We start from the raw sequence: 21,577 nt of genomic DNA on the forward strand, positions 1-21,577 counted from the left end.
TGTTTGGATAAATGAGATTTGATGGATACAAGGTTCCCCAATTGGTTGTGGTTCTGCATATGTTGTGGACACACCATAGCTTGAAAGAGCGTCCCGTTATTAGCTCTCATGAGCATCCCGATATTTGGCCCTCTAGAGCTTCCCGTTATATAGTTCTTGCGAGCTTCCCTTTAATAGCTCTTCGGAGCATCCAGATCGGTTGTAATACTGCATGTGTTGTGGAGACATCGCAGCTCTTATGAGTGTCCTGATTAAAGGCTCTTTGCGAGCTTCCCATTAATGGCTCTTTGGAGCTTCCTGATATTCGCTCGCTTGAACTTCCTGATATATGGCTATCCGGAGCTTCCCAATTAATAGCTCTTTGAAGCTACCCGTTATTGGCTCACATGAGCTTCTTGATTATGACTCTTATGAGCTTTCCGTTATATAGCCTGAATAAGCTTCCCGTTATATGGCTCGAGAGAGAGCTTCCCGTTTATGTGCTCACATGAGCATTCTCAAATATGAATTGACGGATTACAGATTTGTACACTTTGAGTGTACTACCTGGGTATCCATCGATATTTTAAATGATTCAACGGGCAAAATCCTGATATGAGAAAATAAATGAATTCAAAGTGAATCATTACCCGTATATACATGAAGTATATGAAAACTTGATATTGTTGAATTCATACATGTTCCTTGACATTTATATGAGATATGTGTCTAACATGGTTGATGAGGATATGTGCTAGGGCTTTTCGTCATCTTGCTTGAGCATGTTTATTTCCTTACCTTAAATGTAAATTAATTGGTAAGTTAAATTCTTATTATACGAACTTACTAAGCTTTAATGCTTACTTCATTTTATTTCTTCTGTTTTATAGTAATTCGGAAGCTCAATTTGGTTGGAAACTGGTCGGAGCAACATCACACTATCCCTCGGCTCATTTCGGTATAATTAGTAAATTACTTTTGATTATAATGGCATGTATAAGTTGAATTGGGCCATTAATGGCATGTATGTGATTTTGGTTGTAACTAGCCATTGGAATGGCTTGTGATAGATATGTTTTGAAAAGTATATAAGAGTTTATACATGGTTGATATGTGTTTGAAATGAATGAGTGATGGAAATCATATGGTTAAATTGATGAATGGATGAAATGACATATTTAGTACAAATATATCTTTTTATATGTATTAGGTTAACTTGATAAAAAATGAAGACTTGGTCTTATGTATTAATATTTCATATATGATACTTGATATTGGCTTGATTTGGATTTATTGAATTGGCTTGAGAATATGTTTTAAGTGTTTATGTGGGTGAAAGGCAAAATTTGGGTGAGAAATATGGCTTGGAAATAGCCTTATTTCATCCACACGGGCAGAGACACGGGCGTGTGTCTCAGCCGTGTGTGACACACGACCTAGCACATGGGCGTGTGTTTTGGCTGTGTGTCCCTTGCATATTAAAAATTTCAAAACAGAATGCTCAAAATTGATCATGCAGCTTGGCACACGGGTGTGTGGCTTGGCTGTGTGACCTCTGCACCTATTTAATGCAAATTTTCATGTTCACACGGCCTAGCACATGAGAGTGTGACTTGGCCGTGTGACCCAAGTCAAAGAGTTTCACGGGTATAGACATGGGATGGGATACGGTTGTGTGCTGTTTTTCGAATGCCCACACGGCCTCAGACACGGGCGTGTATCCCCTGACCTTGAAAATTTTTTGAGATTTTGCAAACAATTCTCTGAGTACCCGATTTAATCTCGACTTGTTTCTAATGCATATTTTGGGCCCCGAGGGATCATATAAGGGACATTATGATTAATTATGATCAATTTCTGATATGAATGTTAAATGTTATGAAATAACCGTATATGATCTGAGTATTCCGATAATGCTTTATAACCTTATTCTGACGACGGATATGGGTTAAGGGTGTTACAGATAACCCACTATTTTAACACCTTATACAACAAGTAATTACAAGTTCTAACACTCACCATCTCACTTTTCCCCTTAAAAACTTAGGATAGAAAAACAAGTAACACACTTGATTTAACACTCACATTTAAATTCTTTAAGGAACAAGAAAAAGTGTTTTTAGTTTAATATATTTGTAACGACCTGATTTCCAGTGTTATCAAAAAATACAATTTCGGGACCTTGTTTCTGTGAACTGAGTCCATAAATATTAAATAGGGATATTTACAAAGTTAGTGTGTAAATGAATTGAAATCCGGTTAAGTACTTTAGCCAAAATTGTGGTTAATTAAGGCCCAGGGACTAAATTGTAAAATTCCAATCGTTATATGTTTTTAATTGGCCAAGGTTTAGGGACTTAAATTACAATTAGCCAAAGGTCCAAAATGGTAAATAAACCATGATTTAATTATGATTAATTAATTATAATTAGTATTACGATTAATTAATTATAATTAGCATTAAGATCAATTAATTATGATTAAAGTAAGTTAAACCATGATTTAAATTATTAATCGGGACTAAAATAAACTAATTAAACTATAAAACCAAAATTAGTAGAAATAAAGATGTATTCATCATATTATTTCATCGATTGTGCATTCTTGAAGAAGAAAACTCCATTTTAGGATCTTAAAACAATCGACCATTAATTAGGTAATGCAATTAAGTACTTTTATTGTAATTTTTTTATAGATTTAAGGTCATGAGAGCTTGATTTAGTTAGCCCATCATCAATTTGTAAAACTATTAAAGTTTTAGAAAGTTTTCATTATTGATAATTGAATAATTTAGGTGTTAAATTGATAAAATTATGCTTAGTTTAAGAAAAAAGACTTAATTTTAAAGTTTAATTGTTAGTTTCATGCATTAGGGACCAAATCAAAAAATAAAAAACTATTATAAAATTTAGATAGGAATAGGAAATAAAATATCCGTAATGAATATATGTGAAATCAAATTTTAATTCGAAAGTCATGATTAAAAGTTATGTTTGTCCCGGGTTTAGGGACTAAATTGAATAAATTACAAAATATTTGTGACTTTAATTGAATGTGATTTGATATGGAATTTGATATTTTTTATTGTTGGATTATTATTTGTAGCTAAAGACAACAGAAGGGTGTCGAGAGGGAAAGGAAAGGCGAGAGCCGACGACGAGTAAATCGAGTCTTCAATTTGTATTTTTATGATTCAGATCACTTTAATTGTTGCATATTTATATTGTTTTACATAGTATGATATTGAGGTGAGTTGAAAATGATTATTTGAATTGAATTGCTATGATTGAGATTGATTATTGAAATAGTGGACTAAATTGAATAAAATGAAAAGTATTATAGCTTGATGATTTATGATGTTTAAGATGAAATTGAGTTGAGATATGTTGTATAACTTGATGAAATGATGAATTGAGATTGATAGATTCTCAATTGAGCTATATAATGAATTCAGAAAAATTTGTTTCTTTATTAACTATTTAGGCAAAGTTGAAAATAGTTGGCATGCCATAAGATAGATTAAGGTTACTTTGGTTATATGTCGATGAGTGCTAGACACATTTTCCTTCAGATTTTTCCAATGAGTGCAGGGCACAACTTTTATTTTGGTTATACCAATGAGCGCTGAATGTAATTATTTACTTTGGACGTTCAGATGAGGCGTTGGGTGCCAAATTGGCGTGTTGGTTGGGATCCATGTATCCGTTCGAGTCTAAGTTATTTTAATAGGAAATATAACTTTTGAATTCACTGAATGATAGTTGAAAGTGATTAAATGTTGCAAAGTTGTACTACAGGTACTTATATACGATATTTAATATTTGATATTTGAAAGAGTGTAAAAGATCATGCGAGTCGATTAACGAGCCAAAAGTCCAATTCAGTTAGGTAAGGAATGAATTGTTTGATTTGGAAATAGAATGAAGTATAATCAAATTTTACGAATTGAGTAGATGTGCAAATATTGTAATAGCCCGATTTGGGTCTAGTCAGAATAGTGGTTTTGGGACCACAAATTCGACAAGAAAAAAAATTATTTCATTATATTTTTATGGTCTACGATTTCACAAAATTATTTTGTGAAAATTTCGTTCGAAAATTTTGACGTTTGGGTACTCAATTTAGTCAAAAGGACTAAATTCTAAAAAGTGCAAAAGTTGAGTTCTATATGTTAGAGGTGTCCAATTGTTATGAAATTTTAAATTGAAGGTCTTTATATGGTAATTAGGCCATTGGTTAAGTTGGTGGACAAAAATGGGTATGGTTAGGCATGTTTCCAAAGTTTTTCATTAAGGGCATTTTGGTCATTTAGTTATTAAAATGAATTAAAAACAAAATTAAAAGCTAATTTTTGTCCATCTTCAACCTCTAGGCCGAAAATTGCATGGAGAAACCATGGCTAGGGTTTTTCAAGCTTCCAAGCTCGATTGTAAGTCCGTTTTATCCCCGTTTTTAATGATTTTTACGTTTTTGAAATCCTCGTAACAAGATTTACCAATTTTTACCATTGTTTTGAACTAGGGTTTGTGTTTAAAAATTTACCCATGAATGATATGCATGTATTTTGATGTTTTATGGAAGACTATGAATGTTTGGAGTGTGATAAACGATTTGTACTAAGTAATTTTTGATGAAAATGCCTAAAAGGATTAATTTGTAAAACTTATAAAATATGTCACAAGTGTGTGAATAAGCGAGTGTTGTGGACTGCTATAGTCATGAAAATGGTTCAGCTAGGCCTAAAATGCAAGGAAATTGAATAAAAATTATTTTACGAGCCTAGGGGCAAAATCATAATTTTGTGAAACTTTAGGGGAAAAAACATAATTTTGCCAATGTATGATTTTTGGATTGGAATGAATAGTGTGAAGGTTATATTAGTTAAATGAATTGTTATAAATTAAGAAAGACGAGAAATTGAAATTGATCGATAAAAAGAAAAGTGAGAAAAAGTAAAAAATTCCCGAATGAACCTTTGGAATAAAAAGGGATACGAATGAAGTGACAAAAATGATCACATGCGGCACGGATTGTGTGTAGGCCACTATGTAAAAGTGAAAGTGATGGTCACGTGTGTAGTACTATGTGCAGGCTACTACGTGTACCGGAATGATGGGTCGCATGTGTAGTACTATGTGCATGCTACTATGCGTACCGGATAGTTTCGATCATGTGTGTAGTACTATGTGCAGGCTACTACGTGTGTCGGATGGTAATGGTCACGTGTGTAGTACTATGTGCAGGCTACTACGTGTACCGGAATGATGGGTCGCATGTGTAGTACTATGTGCAGACTACTATGCGTGCCAGATAGTTTCGATCACGTGTGTAGTACTATATGCATGCTACTACGTGTATCGGATGGTAATGGTCACATGTGTAGTACTATGTGTAGGCTACAATGTGAACCGAACATCATTGATTAATAAGGTGGTTGCGCATGCTATGTGCTGAATCCACCGAGTATCTGTTATTATTCCGAAATTGACTAAGTAAAAATACATGAGATCATGTAATGACTAAGTGGAATATAATTTGAAAATGTGAATTGAATATGAAAATGTGAATAGAAAGCATGAACTAAATGTTCATGAGACAAATAATGGCTCAATATGATAGTATATGATATTAACTAATGAATGAATTATTATTGGAGATATATTATTGAATTTAATACTCAGTTTGAATTGAACGCGGGATTGAGTACAATCGTTCTATGGCAGAGGATAAATTGACGGATAAGACCATAACTGGGTTATGGCACCTTGAACGTAAGACCATGGTTGGACCATGGTAGTATAGATACATGTGTAAGACCATAGTTGGACTATGGCATAAAAAAAATTATGTACTCATATCCGTAAGCCGTTCTTCGATTCAGTAAGAAATAGTAGGAGACTTATGTGATTGAAATGAAATATTTATAAATTAATATTAATATGGTATTTGAAAAGGAAATTATGTATGTTGAGACAAGTAACAAACTCAAGTGTGACATATCGAGAAAATAAGTTTATCAAAGTTGAATTTATATGTAATAGGTGCAAGTACGCTAACCAGTGGTGTTGCTTGATGCTTAGGCAAGTGCTAAGCCATTGGTTGAATGATATGTGTATGACTTGTGTGTCATGCATATGGAATAAGCGTGGAAAGCAAAGAAATGCAAATGAAAATAAAGAAATTTGGAATATAATAAAATTGTTTAAAATCCTATATTGCTAAGGATAAAATGAACAAGTAATGATGTGGATTTATTTACCTTGTGAGTTGATGAATATAGCCACATGAGTATTGTGGTATCAATATTAAATTATTCTTGATAATTATAAATTTCATATTTGAAATGAATGGACATGATTAAAGTTTATACGAGCTTACTAAGCATTTATTGCTTACGTACTTGTTAATAGGGTAAACAAGTGAAATTATAAAACAAATGAAATACTAGGTTTATGCTTGAAGTGTAAAATGATGCAAAAAGGGACGTTAAGTTAAACGATAAATATGTATTAGTATTGAACTTAATGAAATTGAATTGTACATGAATTAAATAGAAATTGCAAATGATATGATTTGAATTAAATGAATTATTGTGTTATTGAAATGTATATTGTATTGAGAAATTGAATTGAATCGTGAGCATGAGAATCGAGAATTAAATGAAATGGACATGAAGTATTGAATTGCATGAGTATGTATTGGGTCTCAAAAGCTCTATTTGTTACAAATATAGTATTTTGAAGTTATAACGTGAAGATTTATAAAAGCATGTTAAAAATTTGAAGAGTTTAAATTTGAATGAAATTTTATAACTCTGTTTAACATGTTTATAAGTGTATGTGTTCTGGTAATGCCTCGTACCCTATTTCGGCGTCGAATACGGGTAAGGGGTGTTATAATATGACATCGCCAGATTCGGTCATAACGTTTAGACCGTATTTGGGGTGTTACAAATATAATTGGCATTGTGATATTAGTATGAAATGTTCATATAGATAACTAGTTCAAGTAAAGTATAGGTAATTCATTTAAAGTATTGGTATAGTTTCTTTTGTTGGTTATACGACATGTACCTAGGGTGAGTCAGTTTTCGTATAATACTATATTTTTTAGAACATTTGAATTGGAAGTTTGGTATATGGATTTAGTCATATGGATGCGAAATGCTTATGAGTTTGTTATATGGTTTAGAAATCTATAAAAGATGTAATTGCCTATGGTACTTGTGGATAAGTATATATGTTTAAGATCTTAAATGAATTGGACTAGTTAATGAACTTATAAGTAATCTAACATTGGTGTATAGTTGATTAAGATATTATGATTCATGTGAATTACATATTTTGGCTGAAACTATGGTATGAATGTGTATATTAGTTTATTGGAATTTTTAAGTTGTTGTTTCATTTAAAAATTGCGATGAGGAACCCATTTATGTCGCGACATCAACCTGATGTTTTGGAATCTTTACAATTTGGTCCTAATTCAACATTGGGTTAGCTTTAGAGCTTTCGTAAGCTTGTATAAGACCCGAAAATAGTTGTATATAATATTGTATAATTGTATTGTTTGAAATTAATTATTAATAGTATTAATCGACTTTAGTTTGACTGTAATTGCTCTGGTAATGAATGTGACACATCATAACTCGGACCTAGCGATCAAGTTGGGTAATAGGGTGTTACAATATCACTTATACAAGTTTTCTCAATTTATAACGAATCGAGACTTGCTAACATAGTATATCTATTACAATCAATCTTCCCTTTAAAATAGTAGGATAATCAAGATAGAAAATATTTTCAATAAGTTTAGGATAAGTCTTAAAATCTTTAGGGTTTCTAACCAGGTTACTTGATCTAATCCAATCTCCTTAAAATAGGGAAGTCTATTTCTGTAACATCCCTTAGCCTTTCAGGAAGACATGACGTATATTATTATTTAGACAGACTGCATGACGGGCTGGGGCATTACTGACGGATTCAAATCCTCGATTTAACTTAGAATTTTTAGAAAAACAATTATGAAAATTTTCCTTAGTGTAAAAGTCATTTCTCTTCTTTCATTTGATATCGTGTCTTTAAAGAAAATAATAGAAGTTATAAAATAAAAATCCATTATTTAACTACTGCCTAGTTATGGCATATATACCGAAATCATAAAAATTCATGATCAGCAAATCAAGAGAGTTCGGCATACACTTTCAAAGAAGGGACAATTCTCATTTAAGGTAAAATAATACAACAACGTAGCTAATTGCAAAATTTAAATAAAAATCATATGTATACGCAACCCACCACCTTGCCATGCATGATAACAAAATAAACAAGTGGTTCACTCGTAACCGCAACTCTGGCGAGTCATCTTCGATAGAGCCTTCTTCTACTATCAAAATTGTAACACCTCTAACTTGTCACCGTCGCCGGATTAGGGTTACGAAGTATTACCGTACAATAAAAAATATTTAACATCATAATATTTAAATAAATTAAATTTATTATAAACCAATCAATCATATGCTTTTTGTCCCTAAATCGAGCCTTTGAGGCCAAAAAAAAAACTTATAAGCAATTCGGGACTAATTCGAAGTAAAATAGAATTTTTAAGAAAAAGATGAAAAAATATGAAAACAGGGGTCACACGGCCGTGTAACATTCGAACAAGGGACACACAGCCGTGTCTCAGCCCGTGTCCTCGCCCGTGTAACTCATTGAGTTGCCCCACACTCCCGTGTGTCAGGCCGTGTGCTAGGCTGTGTAACTCTCTGAGTTTCCCCACATGCCCGTGTGCCAGGCCTTGTTACTCACTGACTTGAAACACTAAGAAATTTCAAATGACACACTACCGTGTGACAGCCCGTGTCCCAGGCCGTGTGAACCCAAAAATTTACCTAAAATCAAGTCATTTCAAGTCCAATTCATGCATAACTAACCATTCCATTTGGGCACACAATCAACGGGTTTAAACATCATTCAAACACACATAAACATGTTATTTAAAACATCCTAAATCACCTAACCAATATGCCATTCAAAGGCACCACAATTGCATCAAAAACATTAAAGATCAAACCAAAGCAATTTGACTATATCTCAAACAAAAAACCTAGTTCACTTAACTACCATACATGTCCATTTGCAAGCCATCAAAATATGTCAAAATAACCTCATTTACAAGCACTTAAAAGTGACCAATTTAACATAACTTGACAAGGCATTAAAGTGCACCAAACCAACCACAAACTTTAAAGCATAAACATACCAAGTCATCATTAACACATTCTCAAAATACCATTACAAAATATCCTATACATGCCATTATTAACCTTGGCCAAAATACTCAAAAACTACCAAAATGACTGCTGGATAGTGTGATAGGTCTCCAATAAGCTTCCAACCAGTCGAGCTTCTGACAATTTAAAAGACACAAGAAAGTAACTACATAAGCAACGAGTGCTTAGTAAGCTTGAATAAACTTAAACATAACTTACCATGTCATTTATACAATTCATAGATCAAACATAAATCATTACCAACGTCATAAGCTTAGTAATAGCCTATATAACATCATCAAACTCACAAGTTAGTACACTTGTTCATGATGCCAATGAAATCAACCATAAGAAAAGTAGTTTACCACATATAAGCACATCATTTAACTCATCAATGTTATCATAAGATCATGATTCATTCCATTTGCATGCTTACCATTTCATTTCCTTTTTTTACTTGTTGAACCATCTAGAATTACGTCAGATACTCAGGAAAGCTCACACATAATGTGCCTTTATATATAACCGTAACATTTCCTTTACATCAATGCTCACAAAGAGCTGTGAAATGGGCCTGCTCATATGAGCTGTGGGTTAGAATGTAAGCTACACGATGCTGCTCATACGAGCTGTGGAGAATTCACAACAAATGTAAGACCTCAGCCATCAGTAGGACATTCAAGACTAATACCCGAAACATGAAATCTCTAATGACATTTGTATCCTAAGAATTCTTAATGTTCAATTGGGACTCGTTATCCGTCAATTCATCACAACATGGATACATTTATATATAGATTCATTTATATTAAAACAACATAGTAAACATTCAATTTAGCTAACATTAAAACAATCACAGTTCATACAAACGTACCTTGACAATTAAAGCATAGAAGTAAAGTTAAACTATTCCGGAGTTTTAGCTTTTCCTCGATTTAAGTCCGATTGGGGTTTATCTTGATCTAAATAACTAATTTCATTCAATTAAGTACTTCTAAAATTCAATTTAATCCAGAATCTATATTTATGCAAAACAACAAAATTACCGCTAATATTTTGACTTTTTACAATTTAGTCCTTAAGCTCTTAACTTAAAATCTAACCATTTTAACCTAAATCCAACTTAACCAATGTTACAAGGGGCCTTGAAACAACCCATTATTACTAATATTTCTCAACAAAACCCATGGATTTATACTTTTAACAATTTAATCCCTATTTCCAAAATTCATCAAAATCACTTAATAAAACAAGTTTATTTTACAAAAAAAAAGATTGATAATCTATCAACTAACATAAAAAAAATCAAAAAAAAATCTATGACAAGTCCCTCAACCTTTAACAATTTTGCAAATTAACCCCTAAGCTAGCTAGATTAAGTTAAAATGGACTCAAAAAAATAAAAATCATTAAAAACGGGGCTTGAATTCACTTACATGCAATATGGAAGCCTAGCCGAATGCTCAAACCCTACTTCAATGGTTTCCAGGTAGCTTCTTCAATACCGTGACGTTGGTAGAGAAATTTAACTAAAGCTATACATTTATTTCGTAACTCTTTAACTTTTTGAGCTAAAATTCTGATTGGTTCTTTACTGTACGAAATATCTGGCTGAATCTCAGCATCCACAGGTGAAATCACATGTGAAGGGTCTAATCTGTATCGTCGTAACATCGATACATGAAACACATTATGTATTTTCTCTAATTTTGACGGTAAAGCCAAACGATAAGCCACTGGCCCAATTCTCTCGGTGATCTCATACGGCTCGGTGAATCGTGGAGTATGGCCAAAACCGAGAAATTTTCTCTAAGGTGATACTTTTAAAAAATACTCTGTCGCCGACTTGAAATTCAATATCTTTTCTTTTCAAATTCACATATGATTTTTGACGATCAGAAACAACTTTCAAACTGTGACGTATTACTTTGACCTTTTCTTCAGTTTCTTGAATCAAATCAACACCGAATAGCTTTTTATCGCTCAACTCAGTCCAGTATGATGGAGTTCGACATTTTCGACCATACAAGGCTTTGTATGGTGCCATTTTAATACTTGCCTGGTAACTGTTATTGTAAGCAAATTCAACCAATGGAAGAAATTTCTCCCAGTTACCTTCGAACTCTAAAATACAACATTGGAGCATATCTTCGAGTACCTGTATTACTCGCTTAGACTAACCATCAGTCTGTAGATAAAACGCTGTACAAAAATGTAATTGAGTGCCCAGGGCTTCGTGTAATTTACTCCATAATAAGGAAGTAAACCGTGGGTCCCTATCAGAGATAATAGACACCAGTACACCATGCAATCTAACAATATCAGAAATGTACAATTCTACCAACTTTTCAAGTGAGTAATCCGTATGTACTGAAATGAAAGGTGTGGATTTAGTCATACGATCCACAATAACCCAAACAACATCTTTCTTCTGCGGAGATAGATGCAATCCCGATACAAAATCCATCGTAACCTTTCCCATTTCCACTCTGGAATCATCACAGGCTGTAATAATCCAGAAGATACCTAATGCTCGACTTTGACTAGCTAACAAATCAAACATTTCGATACAAACTTTGAAATCTCTTGTTTCATTCCCGACCATCAATACATTTGTTTCAAATCACCGTACATTTTATTACTACCAGGATGTATCGACAAATTACTACTGTGAGATTCCTACCAAATTTTCTGAATAACATTAGAATTCCTCAAAACATATATCCTGTTTCTGAAATACAAACTACCATCCGAACTAACATGAAAGTTTGAATCATGTGTCGACTCAATCTGTTCCCGTTTAGCAATAAACTCGGAGTCATTTTTCTGAGCTTCACAAATCTGTTGCAGAAGCGTCAGCCTAGCTTTTAATTATGCTAATATAGAACCATCATCAATCAACGTTAACTAAGTGTTCAAAGCTCGTAAAGCAAAAAAAGATTTTCTACTTAAAGCATCATCAATGACATTACTTTTCCCGGATGATAGTTGATGATTAAATCGTAATCTTTTAGCAATTCAAGCCATCTACGTTGTCTTAAATTCAGTTCTTTTTGTGTCATTAAATACTTCAAGCTTTTATGATCCATGAAGATATGACATTTTTCTCCATATAAATGGTGTCGTCAGATCTTTAAAGCAAATGCAATAGCTGCAAGCTCTAAATCATAAGTCGGATAATTTTTCTCGTGCGGTTTCAACTGTCGTGAAGTATAAGCTACCACTTTGCCTTCTTGCATCAAAACGCAGCCCAAACCATTTAGTGAAGCATCACTATAAATCACAAATTCTTTACCAGACTCTGGCTGAACCAACACAGGGGCTTTGACAAACAACGCTTTCAACTGATCAAAGCTTTGTTGATGCTTTTCAGTCCATTCGAACTTGTCATCTTCCTGAAGCAGTCTCGTCAACGGAGTTGTTGTAAAGGCTTTGCTCTCTTCTTATAATTCACCAAAAACAACTTTAATTTAATTTTAAATGATATATTAAATAAAAAATTAGTATTTATATCAATTTTCTCTAATTTTTAATTTATTGAAAATGATATATTTAAGAGAATTAATGAGTACGCTACTTAAAATATCAATTTAGCATTTGTATATTTATATTTAACTCATAGGGAAAATTTAAGTTTTTTTCTTTTTAATTTTTTTGTCAAAACATTAACTTGCGATCTTAAAATCCATATTTGAAACTATAAAAATAAAATATATTTAATTTTCATAAATAGCTAATGTAAAATATTAATATCAGTGTAATCGAAAGAAAAATTTAAATCACTTAAACTACAACATGGTATCTAAATTATATATTTTCTTTAAGTTGATATGCAAATTATTTTTGATTATAAGTGATACTTAAACTATATTCCGTTACTCAAATTATTTTCAAAAGTTAACACTATTAAAAAAATCTTTTAGACAATTATCTTGTGATACTTGACACTTTTTAATTAAAAAATCCAAAAGTTAAATATTACTTTAAAAATTTTACAAACGTATTTATCTATTTTTGTTTTTCAAACAAAACTCCGTGATAAGAAATTTAAAATTCATCAAAAGCTCATCCAAACCTAATTTCAACAACAAAACCCAAATTTTGTTTTTTCTTTTAAACCCCAATTCAAAATCCATGTATTATTTTTTAAAATAATTTCTTCATTCTTTAGATATTTTCAAATTAAAGTTATCTAACAATTAAAAAAGTACATTAAAAGAGAAAAGAATCATGGTGGGGAGAGAGTATAAAAAATATTTGAAAATTTTAATTCAAAATTAAATTAAATTAAATTAAATTTTAATTTAAAAGTACCACGTGTCACAAAAGTATTAGATAAAAGTTTTTTTTGTTAACAGTGTTAATTTTTAAAGATAATTTAAGTAACAACATATAGTTTAAGTACTATTTGTGATAAAAATTTAGGTATCAAATTGAAAAAATACATAAATTAAATATCATTTTATAATTTAAGCCAAATTTAAATAAATTCTCATTTGTTAAAATTTATTATTCATTAAATAAATAATATTAAATTTGAGAATCCCGGCGTGGATAATTCCAGTACAAGTAAAAGGTGAGTCAAGTTGAATTTGAATCTTCAATGATGGGATCAAAGCGCTCAAATCATTTTCTAAATAAATCTTACTTTTTTGTCACGTTTTTTTTTTTGAACCTAATGTTTTGTGACGTTTATTCATCATTTTATAATATAAAATAAATATTTTATATTTAAAATAATGAAAATAATTTAAATTTTTATATAAGAATTATTTATTTTTATTTACTTGAAAATATAATTTTTTAAGCTTTAATAATTTCTAAAAGTTTATTTTGTAAAAATAAATTCAAAAAGAAAAAAAAAAATCAAAACTAACTTGGAAAATCAAAATTCGAATAAAATCAAATTGATTTATTATAGACAATTAAAAAACCCAACAAATAAAACTGAATTCACCCAAGAAAAGTATTGATTCACTTATGGTATACCCCATAAGCTAGTGGGTGGGATGGAGGGAAAGTGTACCTATCTTCACCTCTCTAGAAGATAGATACATGTCAAGCTTTTTCACTCAAGGATGGGAGAAAAAAACAAACCAAGTCTTCTTTCAATATCAAATTGTAATGTATCCTATAAAACCACTCAACTTGTTCTTTTAAAACAAAATTATAGTATTCTCGGTCAATGCAACTACTCATTCTAGTCTCTCATCTTTGAATATTAGTCAATTTCACAAATTACTATTCGCTCCTCAATAGTTAGAAAATTATTAATAATACATTTTATTTACAAAGTAGAAAATATTATTGTGATAATTGTCTGGTTCAAAAACACCAAGAGGGTGGTGAATTGGTGTTTTAAAATTTCTTATAAACTTTTTTAAATGATGAGAAAATGAAAGAAAAACTTGGACGTGGTTCGAGCCCTATTGCCTACTTCCGCTATTTTGGTATACCTCAACTTTGGATTTCCCAATTCACTATACTTGAATTTTTACCTTTCAAGTAAAATGGATAACCTTTATAATACCTATATTTTCTCTCAAGACTAAAATAGAACTTTTCCCCTGATTTTTATGCCTTAACTAGAATCCTCTAGTTTTTTCAAGGTGCAACTAAAATACTTAAGGTTTTATACCTCAAAATTTTGAAGTAGCTTTATACAACAAAGATGAAGTATGCAAACAAAGAAGGCCTCTCAAAGGTGTGTGTTTACAAGTGTTAAGCTCCCTTAAAGAATGAAAATGAGAATGATAAAAAGGTCTAATAATAAGCACTTATATTTATATCAAGGAATGAGTTTTTGTGTATGTTTATGGTCGTTGGAGATGAATTCTAGCCATTAGAAGCATTAATTTCAAGCTTAAAATCTCTTGTAGAGCTTTGGGTGCAATACCTAGCCTTTGGGGTGTCGTACATTTCTTCAAAATTTGACCGTTGAGCCACAGGTATTGCACCTTAGCTGGAAGGGTGTGGTACCTCTTGAGTAGGGTGATGTATCTTTATGCCTTTTTGCATACTGACTTTTAGGTACCGCACTTTTTGGCCGAGGTGTTTTACCTAGCTTGAAAATACTAATAAATTTAAAAAAAAAAATTTCAAGCCTTAAAATTATATTGAAAATGTTTGATAAAATTTTCAACTATATTTCCACCAAATGACTTAAAAAATATAATATATAAAATTTATCTTAAATGTTGTTATATTAAAATCTTAAGACCATCAAAACTTGTCTTTTATATTTTAATATAAGATTTAAAAAAATATTCACATGAGATTTAAACCTAAATTGCCATTGTTTTAAACCGCTTAAATCAAAACTTTATTTGTTTTAAACATTAATTTTTATAAATATATTTGTTACATGCTCCAACAATGTGTTGTTCTTTTAAATTTATTTGTCTATAAATTAAATAAAAATTTCTATATTCTATAATTAATAACCCAACACCTTTCATCCTCGAAGTTAGCTTAGGTTAGGTATATTTATTTGTTTATTGTTAGTAGTACTATTACAAGTTAGATACTATGGATTTAAGTATAGTAGCTATAAATTAAAGAATTATCATATCGCCCTTTATCTCTATCAAGTTTTCTCTACACCATGTGCAATTCTAGGATCTTTTCTACCTTGTTATTTCTTTTTCCGAAATCTTTCTTAAAAAAGAAGTTGTTCCAATATTTTGAAAATTAGTTTTAACATGATGGTAAAAACCGGATTAGAAATTAAACTAATTCCTTCACTCAATCAACATCAACTCTCACCCAATTTTAAAGGAAGAAAAAGGGGAGAGTATTAAATCCAGATTTACAACATATGGGGACAAAATAATGGAGCTAATGGGCTCCGGAAACCAAGAAATTAAGTGAGGAAAACCATATTAATTAAAGAGATAAAAATGGAAAATGGAAGACAAATGAACAAAGTGGCAATTATTAGATGCGGAGAAGATAGTGCATGCATGCTCTTGAATCCAAATCCCAACGCATTTACATCAAATTTCTCGCCCCTGGTAATATAATATGTATCGTCTCTCCTCAAAAGTCTTTGCATATTTTTGACCTAATATTGTGACTTTGTATATTGGAATCAAATCTTGCCAAGTACTGCAAATTAAGGATAAACATTACACTGCCTCTAAAGTCAGCATTTCTAACTTGGGATACGCACTTTTCCCTATTTGAAAATACCTATACATCATACGGAAATCGGATATATTTTTTTATTGATTTGGGATTTTTTGAAAAATTGTCTGTTTCCTGATGGCTGAGTTTTATTCATCAAATAGAACAACTCTTATTATATTTTCTGTTTTGGGGAAAAAAGTTAATTAGTTTTAAAATTCCTATAGTTTTTTGACTTCAAATCTCCTTCAACATCCCATTTTAATTGGACGCATGTTTCCTTCTTCATCACAATATTTTAATTAATAAATCTGATCATAAAATAAATATACCTTCTACTTCGTAAGACAAGAACCTTTGAACCAACTTGCAGTAGAAGAAAATTGGACCTTTATATAGATTTTGCCACATGACATGTATTTATTATCATGAAATATTTTATTACATCAAAATTTAATACCAACATTTTATTAACATGTTTTAAACACAAAAAATATATATAACACCCATGCCACCCCCATCATATATCACATCCTTTTGTTTAATTTTCATAATTTAATAGGAATGATTGTTTATTCAACTGAATTACATCCTGTGCCTCAAGCCTGCTTTCCTTGGTTTTTTCTTTTGACTTGCCAGTTGCCATCATAATCAAATATATTGATTTGTAATGAGGATATTTTGGCTAAAATTTCCTGTCAATAATAATTTAGGAAATTGTTTACTATAAGGATTTTCTAATTTTATTAGTCACATGGAATTCACCTCAATTCCCCGATTTAAAGTTTATATAACCCTTTTGCTAAAAAATTCTTTTATGATAGTTTAAAAGATTTAAGTAATATATTATATATGATAATACAATTATTCATAACTACCTTATATAACACTGTTTTTGTTCAAATTCATCTTTTAATAAAGGGCAAATAACACTGAGGCAAATACTTGTAGTATCTATATAATGTTATAAGTGGGTCCCTTTAGGTCAAAGCATGCTGCCAATGTTAATTAATCACTAGTAAATAGATAGGTCTTCCTAGAGAAATGTTTTGTTCAAAAAAGCATGCCTATGTGTCCTTTCCACATGCAACCCAACATGCCTCCCCCTTCATTTCATTTGAGTGTGCTTATACATGCTAATGTGAAACAAGAATGGATACTCCAAAAACTTCAAAAGCAAGGCATGTAAAAAAAAGAAAAGAGAAAACCCTCTGAAAATAGGGAGAAAAAGGCATTGCCCCCATGGGATTGAAGAATATCAAGAAAAAGCACACATTTTAGCTTCAAAAAGCTGAGAAAGATCGTGGAACTTATCATTATATTTGGCTTAAATTGGATGCACATGGCTGATATTATATGATATTCCGGGTTTATTTTTTTTATATTTAAAAAGGCTCAGTTGTATTAGTTAGTCTTAGGGCAACATGGCCTTTTTCTCAGTGTTTAGAGGACTACACGTAATATATAGATATATTTTGTATGGATTGTGTTGTTTTGCGTCAAAAGAGAAATCTTTTAGACTTGTATTCTAAGCCCGGAGATAAAAAGGTATACTTGTGGAAATGATGGGTACTGACACATGAAAATGATATTTCGATTGGCAATCATATGGTACTGCAGCAGCTTATAAACCTTTTTGAATGAAGTTATATATTCAGAGTCATGCAGACTCAAAAATACTAGTGACTTTATTTATTAGTACATTTACATGATTAGTTCCGGATTCAGCTCAGGCTCTCTCTCTCGCATGTCAGAATCTTTGAAGAAAGATAATAGAAAATCAAGGCAAAGAGAATTTGATCATTGGGAAGTCAATGAAAATTTTGCTAGAAAGTTCATTCAAAGGAGCACTTGTCAATCATGGGAATCATATTGAGCTGGTGATGAGCCCATGATTGCACTTATTGCAGGAGAAATCATCAGCTTGTTCAAACTCATGGCCCAATGGATATGATTGAACTCAAGGCAGATGAATCATCACTTGTACTGCTAAAATCACCTGAATATATATAACTTTGTAATCTCTCAAACCCATAAATATTACAGCACAATCACTTTGATATCTTAGCTAAATTCATGGATTAATGTGATGAATTTAATTCTTATATTATTAAAAATATTAAATAAATCTAAATTATAATAAAATTAATATTTATTATATAAAAATCATTTTTAAAATTTAATCTTATTTAATTTTTTTAATAATAAAGAGATTAAATCAATTCATTTAATAGTACATGAACTAATTCAATTAATTACATTCACCTAAATTCATGCGAGCAGCTCATTTCCTACTTATATTCTTATGAAAAATGATTGTATGAAACTTTGATTGCACATCATCCTTATCCCTTTCCAATAGACAAATCAGATTTGAAAGAAAAATCTGATTTGCCATGCTCATATTAAAAAGGGATAGAAATGATATGGAATCACAGTTTCGTATAATCTCTTCTCATATTTCTATCTAATTATTGAAAAAAAAAAGCAACAAAAAAAAGGTTGTATACACTCATTTCCTACTTTAGATACATAAGAAAAATTACATTGAAAATACAAGAAACAGGAGCAGAGATGTGTGTTTCTCAAACATCATATGTATCATCACAAATATTAGGAAAAGTGGCTTTGTATTGAGTGACTCATCATGAAGGGCAACTGTGCTCATGGGAGTTTGAGGGTCCAATCAGAAGCAAGGGCCCACACTAGGATCATTATGCAAGCATGGGACAATGTTCTTTTGCTCACTCCTAATTTTGGATTTTAGAAAACTATGGATGGCATTTGAAAATTTTCTCCTTATTTAAACCCCAATGCAAATGGCTGATAAACAAACCTCAACTAGCACCCTCCTAAAAACCACCGAGCTATATTATTGTTCTATTCCATTCCCAAGACCAAGAATTTTCTCCCTTTATCCCTCTCCCTTTCTATCTATCTAATCAGAAAAAAAAAAGGAAGAAGCATTAAGAACCCAGAGAGACAAACACTAAAGGAAACACAAGTTATTGTTTCTTTCATTATCTTCATGGATTTCAACAACTCAAAGATTAACTCTCCTTCTTCTTCTAAAAACAAGAGAAAGCAGCAACAAAAGCAGCCTCAACAGCAACAACAGCAACAAGAGGCAAGGTTCTTGGGAGTAAGGAGGAGGCCATGGGGCAGATATGCAGCGGAGATAAGAGACCCTTCCACGAAAGAAAGGCATTGGCTTGGCACTTTTGACACTGCCGAAGAAGCAGCCTTAGCCTACGACCGTGCCGCTCGCTCCATGCGCGGCTCTAAGGTTCGGACCAACTTCGTTTATTCCGATATGCCAGTTGGCTCATCGGTCACCTCCATCATTTCCCCTGACGAATCACAGCATGACATGTCGTCAATTTTTCCCATTCACCCACCGTTTCACCAACAAACGGATGCTAACCAAAACCAGCTTTTCTTCACTCAAGACCCTTTCAATGCCTGCCACTTCTCTTCTGGATGGAACCAAGAGAGTAGCGATACACTAGTGTCTTACACCCCCATTACTGGCGTCATGGATGCTGCTGGAAATGGTGGTTCTCAACAGTTCAGCGATGACTGTGAGCTGCCACCATTGCCTCCGGACGTCTCTTCTACTTGTTATGGCTCTGGAGTTGATATGAGTTATACTTATGGATCGTGGAGTGACACAGGCCTTCTCGGGTCTGCAGATGGATTTGACTCAGGAGTCAGTCAACCATTTTTCGACTTTAACTCTTACGAACTTATGCAGCACACTCCAGTCTTCGGGAAGATACCATCGGTTCCTGATACGGTAGCTGAAGGATTTGATTTGGGTTCATCATCATCGGGCTACTTCTTTTAATAGCAACTACAACTTCTGTCTTCTGTTAAAAAATATTATCATTTCAAAAAAAAATAAAAATTGTCGGTCTTAGTTTGGGGATGTTGCTGTTAGTGGCTTTTTGCTTATTTTGATGATTTTGGGGCGTACGTAAGTACGGGTTTCATGGGTTGTTGTTGGATTTAGGGTCCAATTTGGGGAGAAGGGTCCTGCTTCCAAGCCTGTTTTTGTGGTTCATGTCATTGCCTTTTTCGGTCAAAGGTGTACGGGGCCAAGATAAATGTCCTTTTTTGGTTTGTAAGTAAGGGTCAGCTTGATTGTCAGTAAAATATTTTCCGTAAAATGATTTTTGGAAAATGTTTTACTTTTCTGTAAAATGATTTACTGGAAAATATTTTCGGTGTTTGATTGAATCATGTAAAATATTTTCTCTTGCCGATTTTTGAAAATATTTTTCGGAAAAGTTGTTTTACATATATTAATATATATTAATAAATTTTATATTTTAAATTATTTTTACATATATTGCAATGATTTATTTATAATAATACTCAATTATTAAGCTACAATATTAATCGTTATAAATTGAAAAAACTAATATCAAATAAATTATTTGTAATTGTGTTAAAAAACAAGTATTGAATAATTAAAAACAAGTTCTTGGAAAATCGATAAATGTAAGCGCTTTTCACCGAAATGAAGGAAGGAATGAAGGAGGCGATAGAGAGGAGAGCACGGAAAATGTCTTACGGGAATTGAAAGGGTAAGACATTTTCCCTAAAATGTAACCCATTTTCCCTTGTTTTGGAGTTTATTTTCTAAATGGAAAATGCTTTCCGCCAATCAAACGCTGGAAAAGTTGGAAATGATTTTCCGGAAAATCAATTCCGTCAATCAAACAGACCCTAAATGTAAAATGTGTGATCACAATTCACACCATCGCCAGCAGCTTGAATGTTTTTACTTTTAATGGATTAACACGTGCTCTTAATAGACATGTGTTGTAATAGGGTGCCGCAATCTAAGAACTCCAAAGATTCATATTATGACGTCAAAAAGTGCTGCCACTTAGTTCTAAAATTAAACTAGTTCAGCTCTAATTTATTAAGTGGGAAAACAAAATTTTAATTTACGCAGCCCAATAAGAAACAATCCCCAATTGACGCGTTTGAATTTTTTAAATGAAATGATGAAGGGTGCCATCTTGGAGAAGCAAATGCCAATTTTGTAATACCCCACTGAAGGTGACTTTACTACCAAGCATAGTGGTTGCGTTGCCATTTGAATGGTTCCCGGTAATGACGACATCTTTGACATCAGTATACTCCATGGTCTTGGTGATGAAATTCGGTCACCCAAGTGGAAGAGCCAACGTA

At 32.1% G+C, this 21,577-nt stretch overlaps 1 protein-coding gene across 1 annotated transcript; it reads left to right on the forward strand.

Annotated features, from left to right (window-relative positions):
* The first annotated feature begins 19,087 nt into the window (after positions 1-19,087).
* Positions 19,088-20,501, forward strand: LOC105796214 (ethylene-responsive transcription factor LEP). The gene has a single exon (XM_012625792.2). It carries the CDS (start codon positions 19,404-19,406, stop codon positions 20,220-20,222), a length of 819 nt encoding a protein of 272 aa, XP_012481246.1. The 5' UTR covers positions 19,088-19,403; the 3' UTR covers positions 20,223-20,501.
* The last annotated feature ends 1,076 nt before the right edge of the window (positions 20,502-21,577 follow it).

This window comes from Gossypium raimondii, chromosome 3 (assembly GCF_025698545.1).
Source record: "Gossypium raimondii isolate GPD5lz chromosome 3, ASM2569854v1, whole genome shotgun sequence".
NCBI classification, from domain to species: domain Eukaryota; kingdom Viridiplantae; phylum Streptophyta; class Magnoliopsida; order Malvales; family Malvaceae; genus Gossypium; species Gossypium raimondii.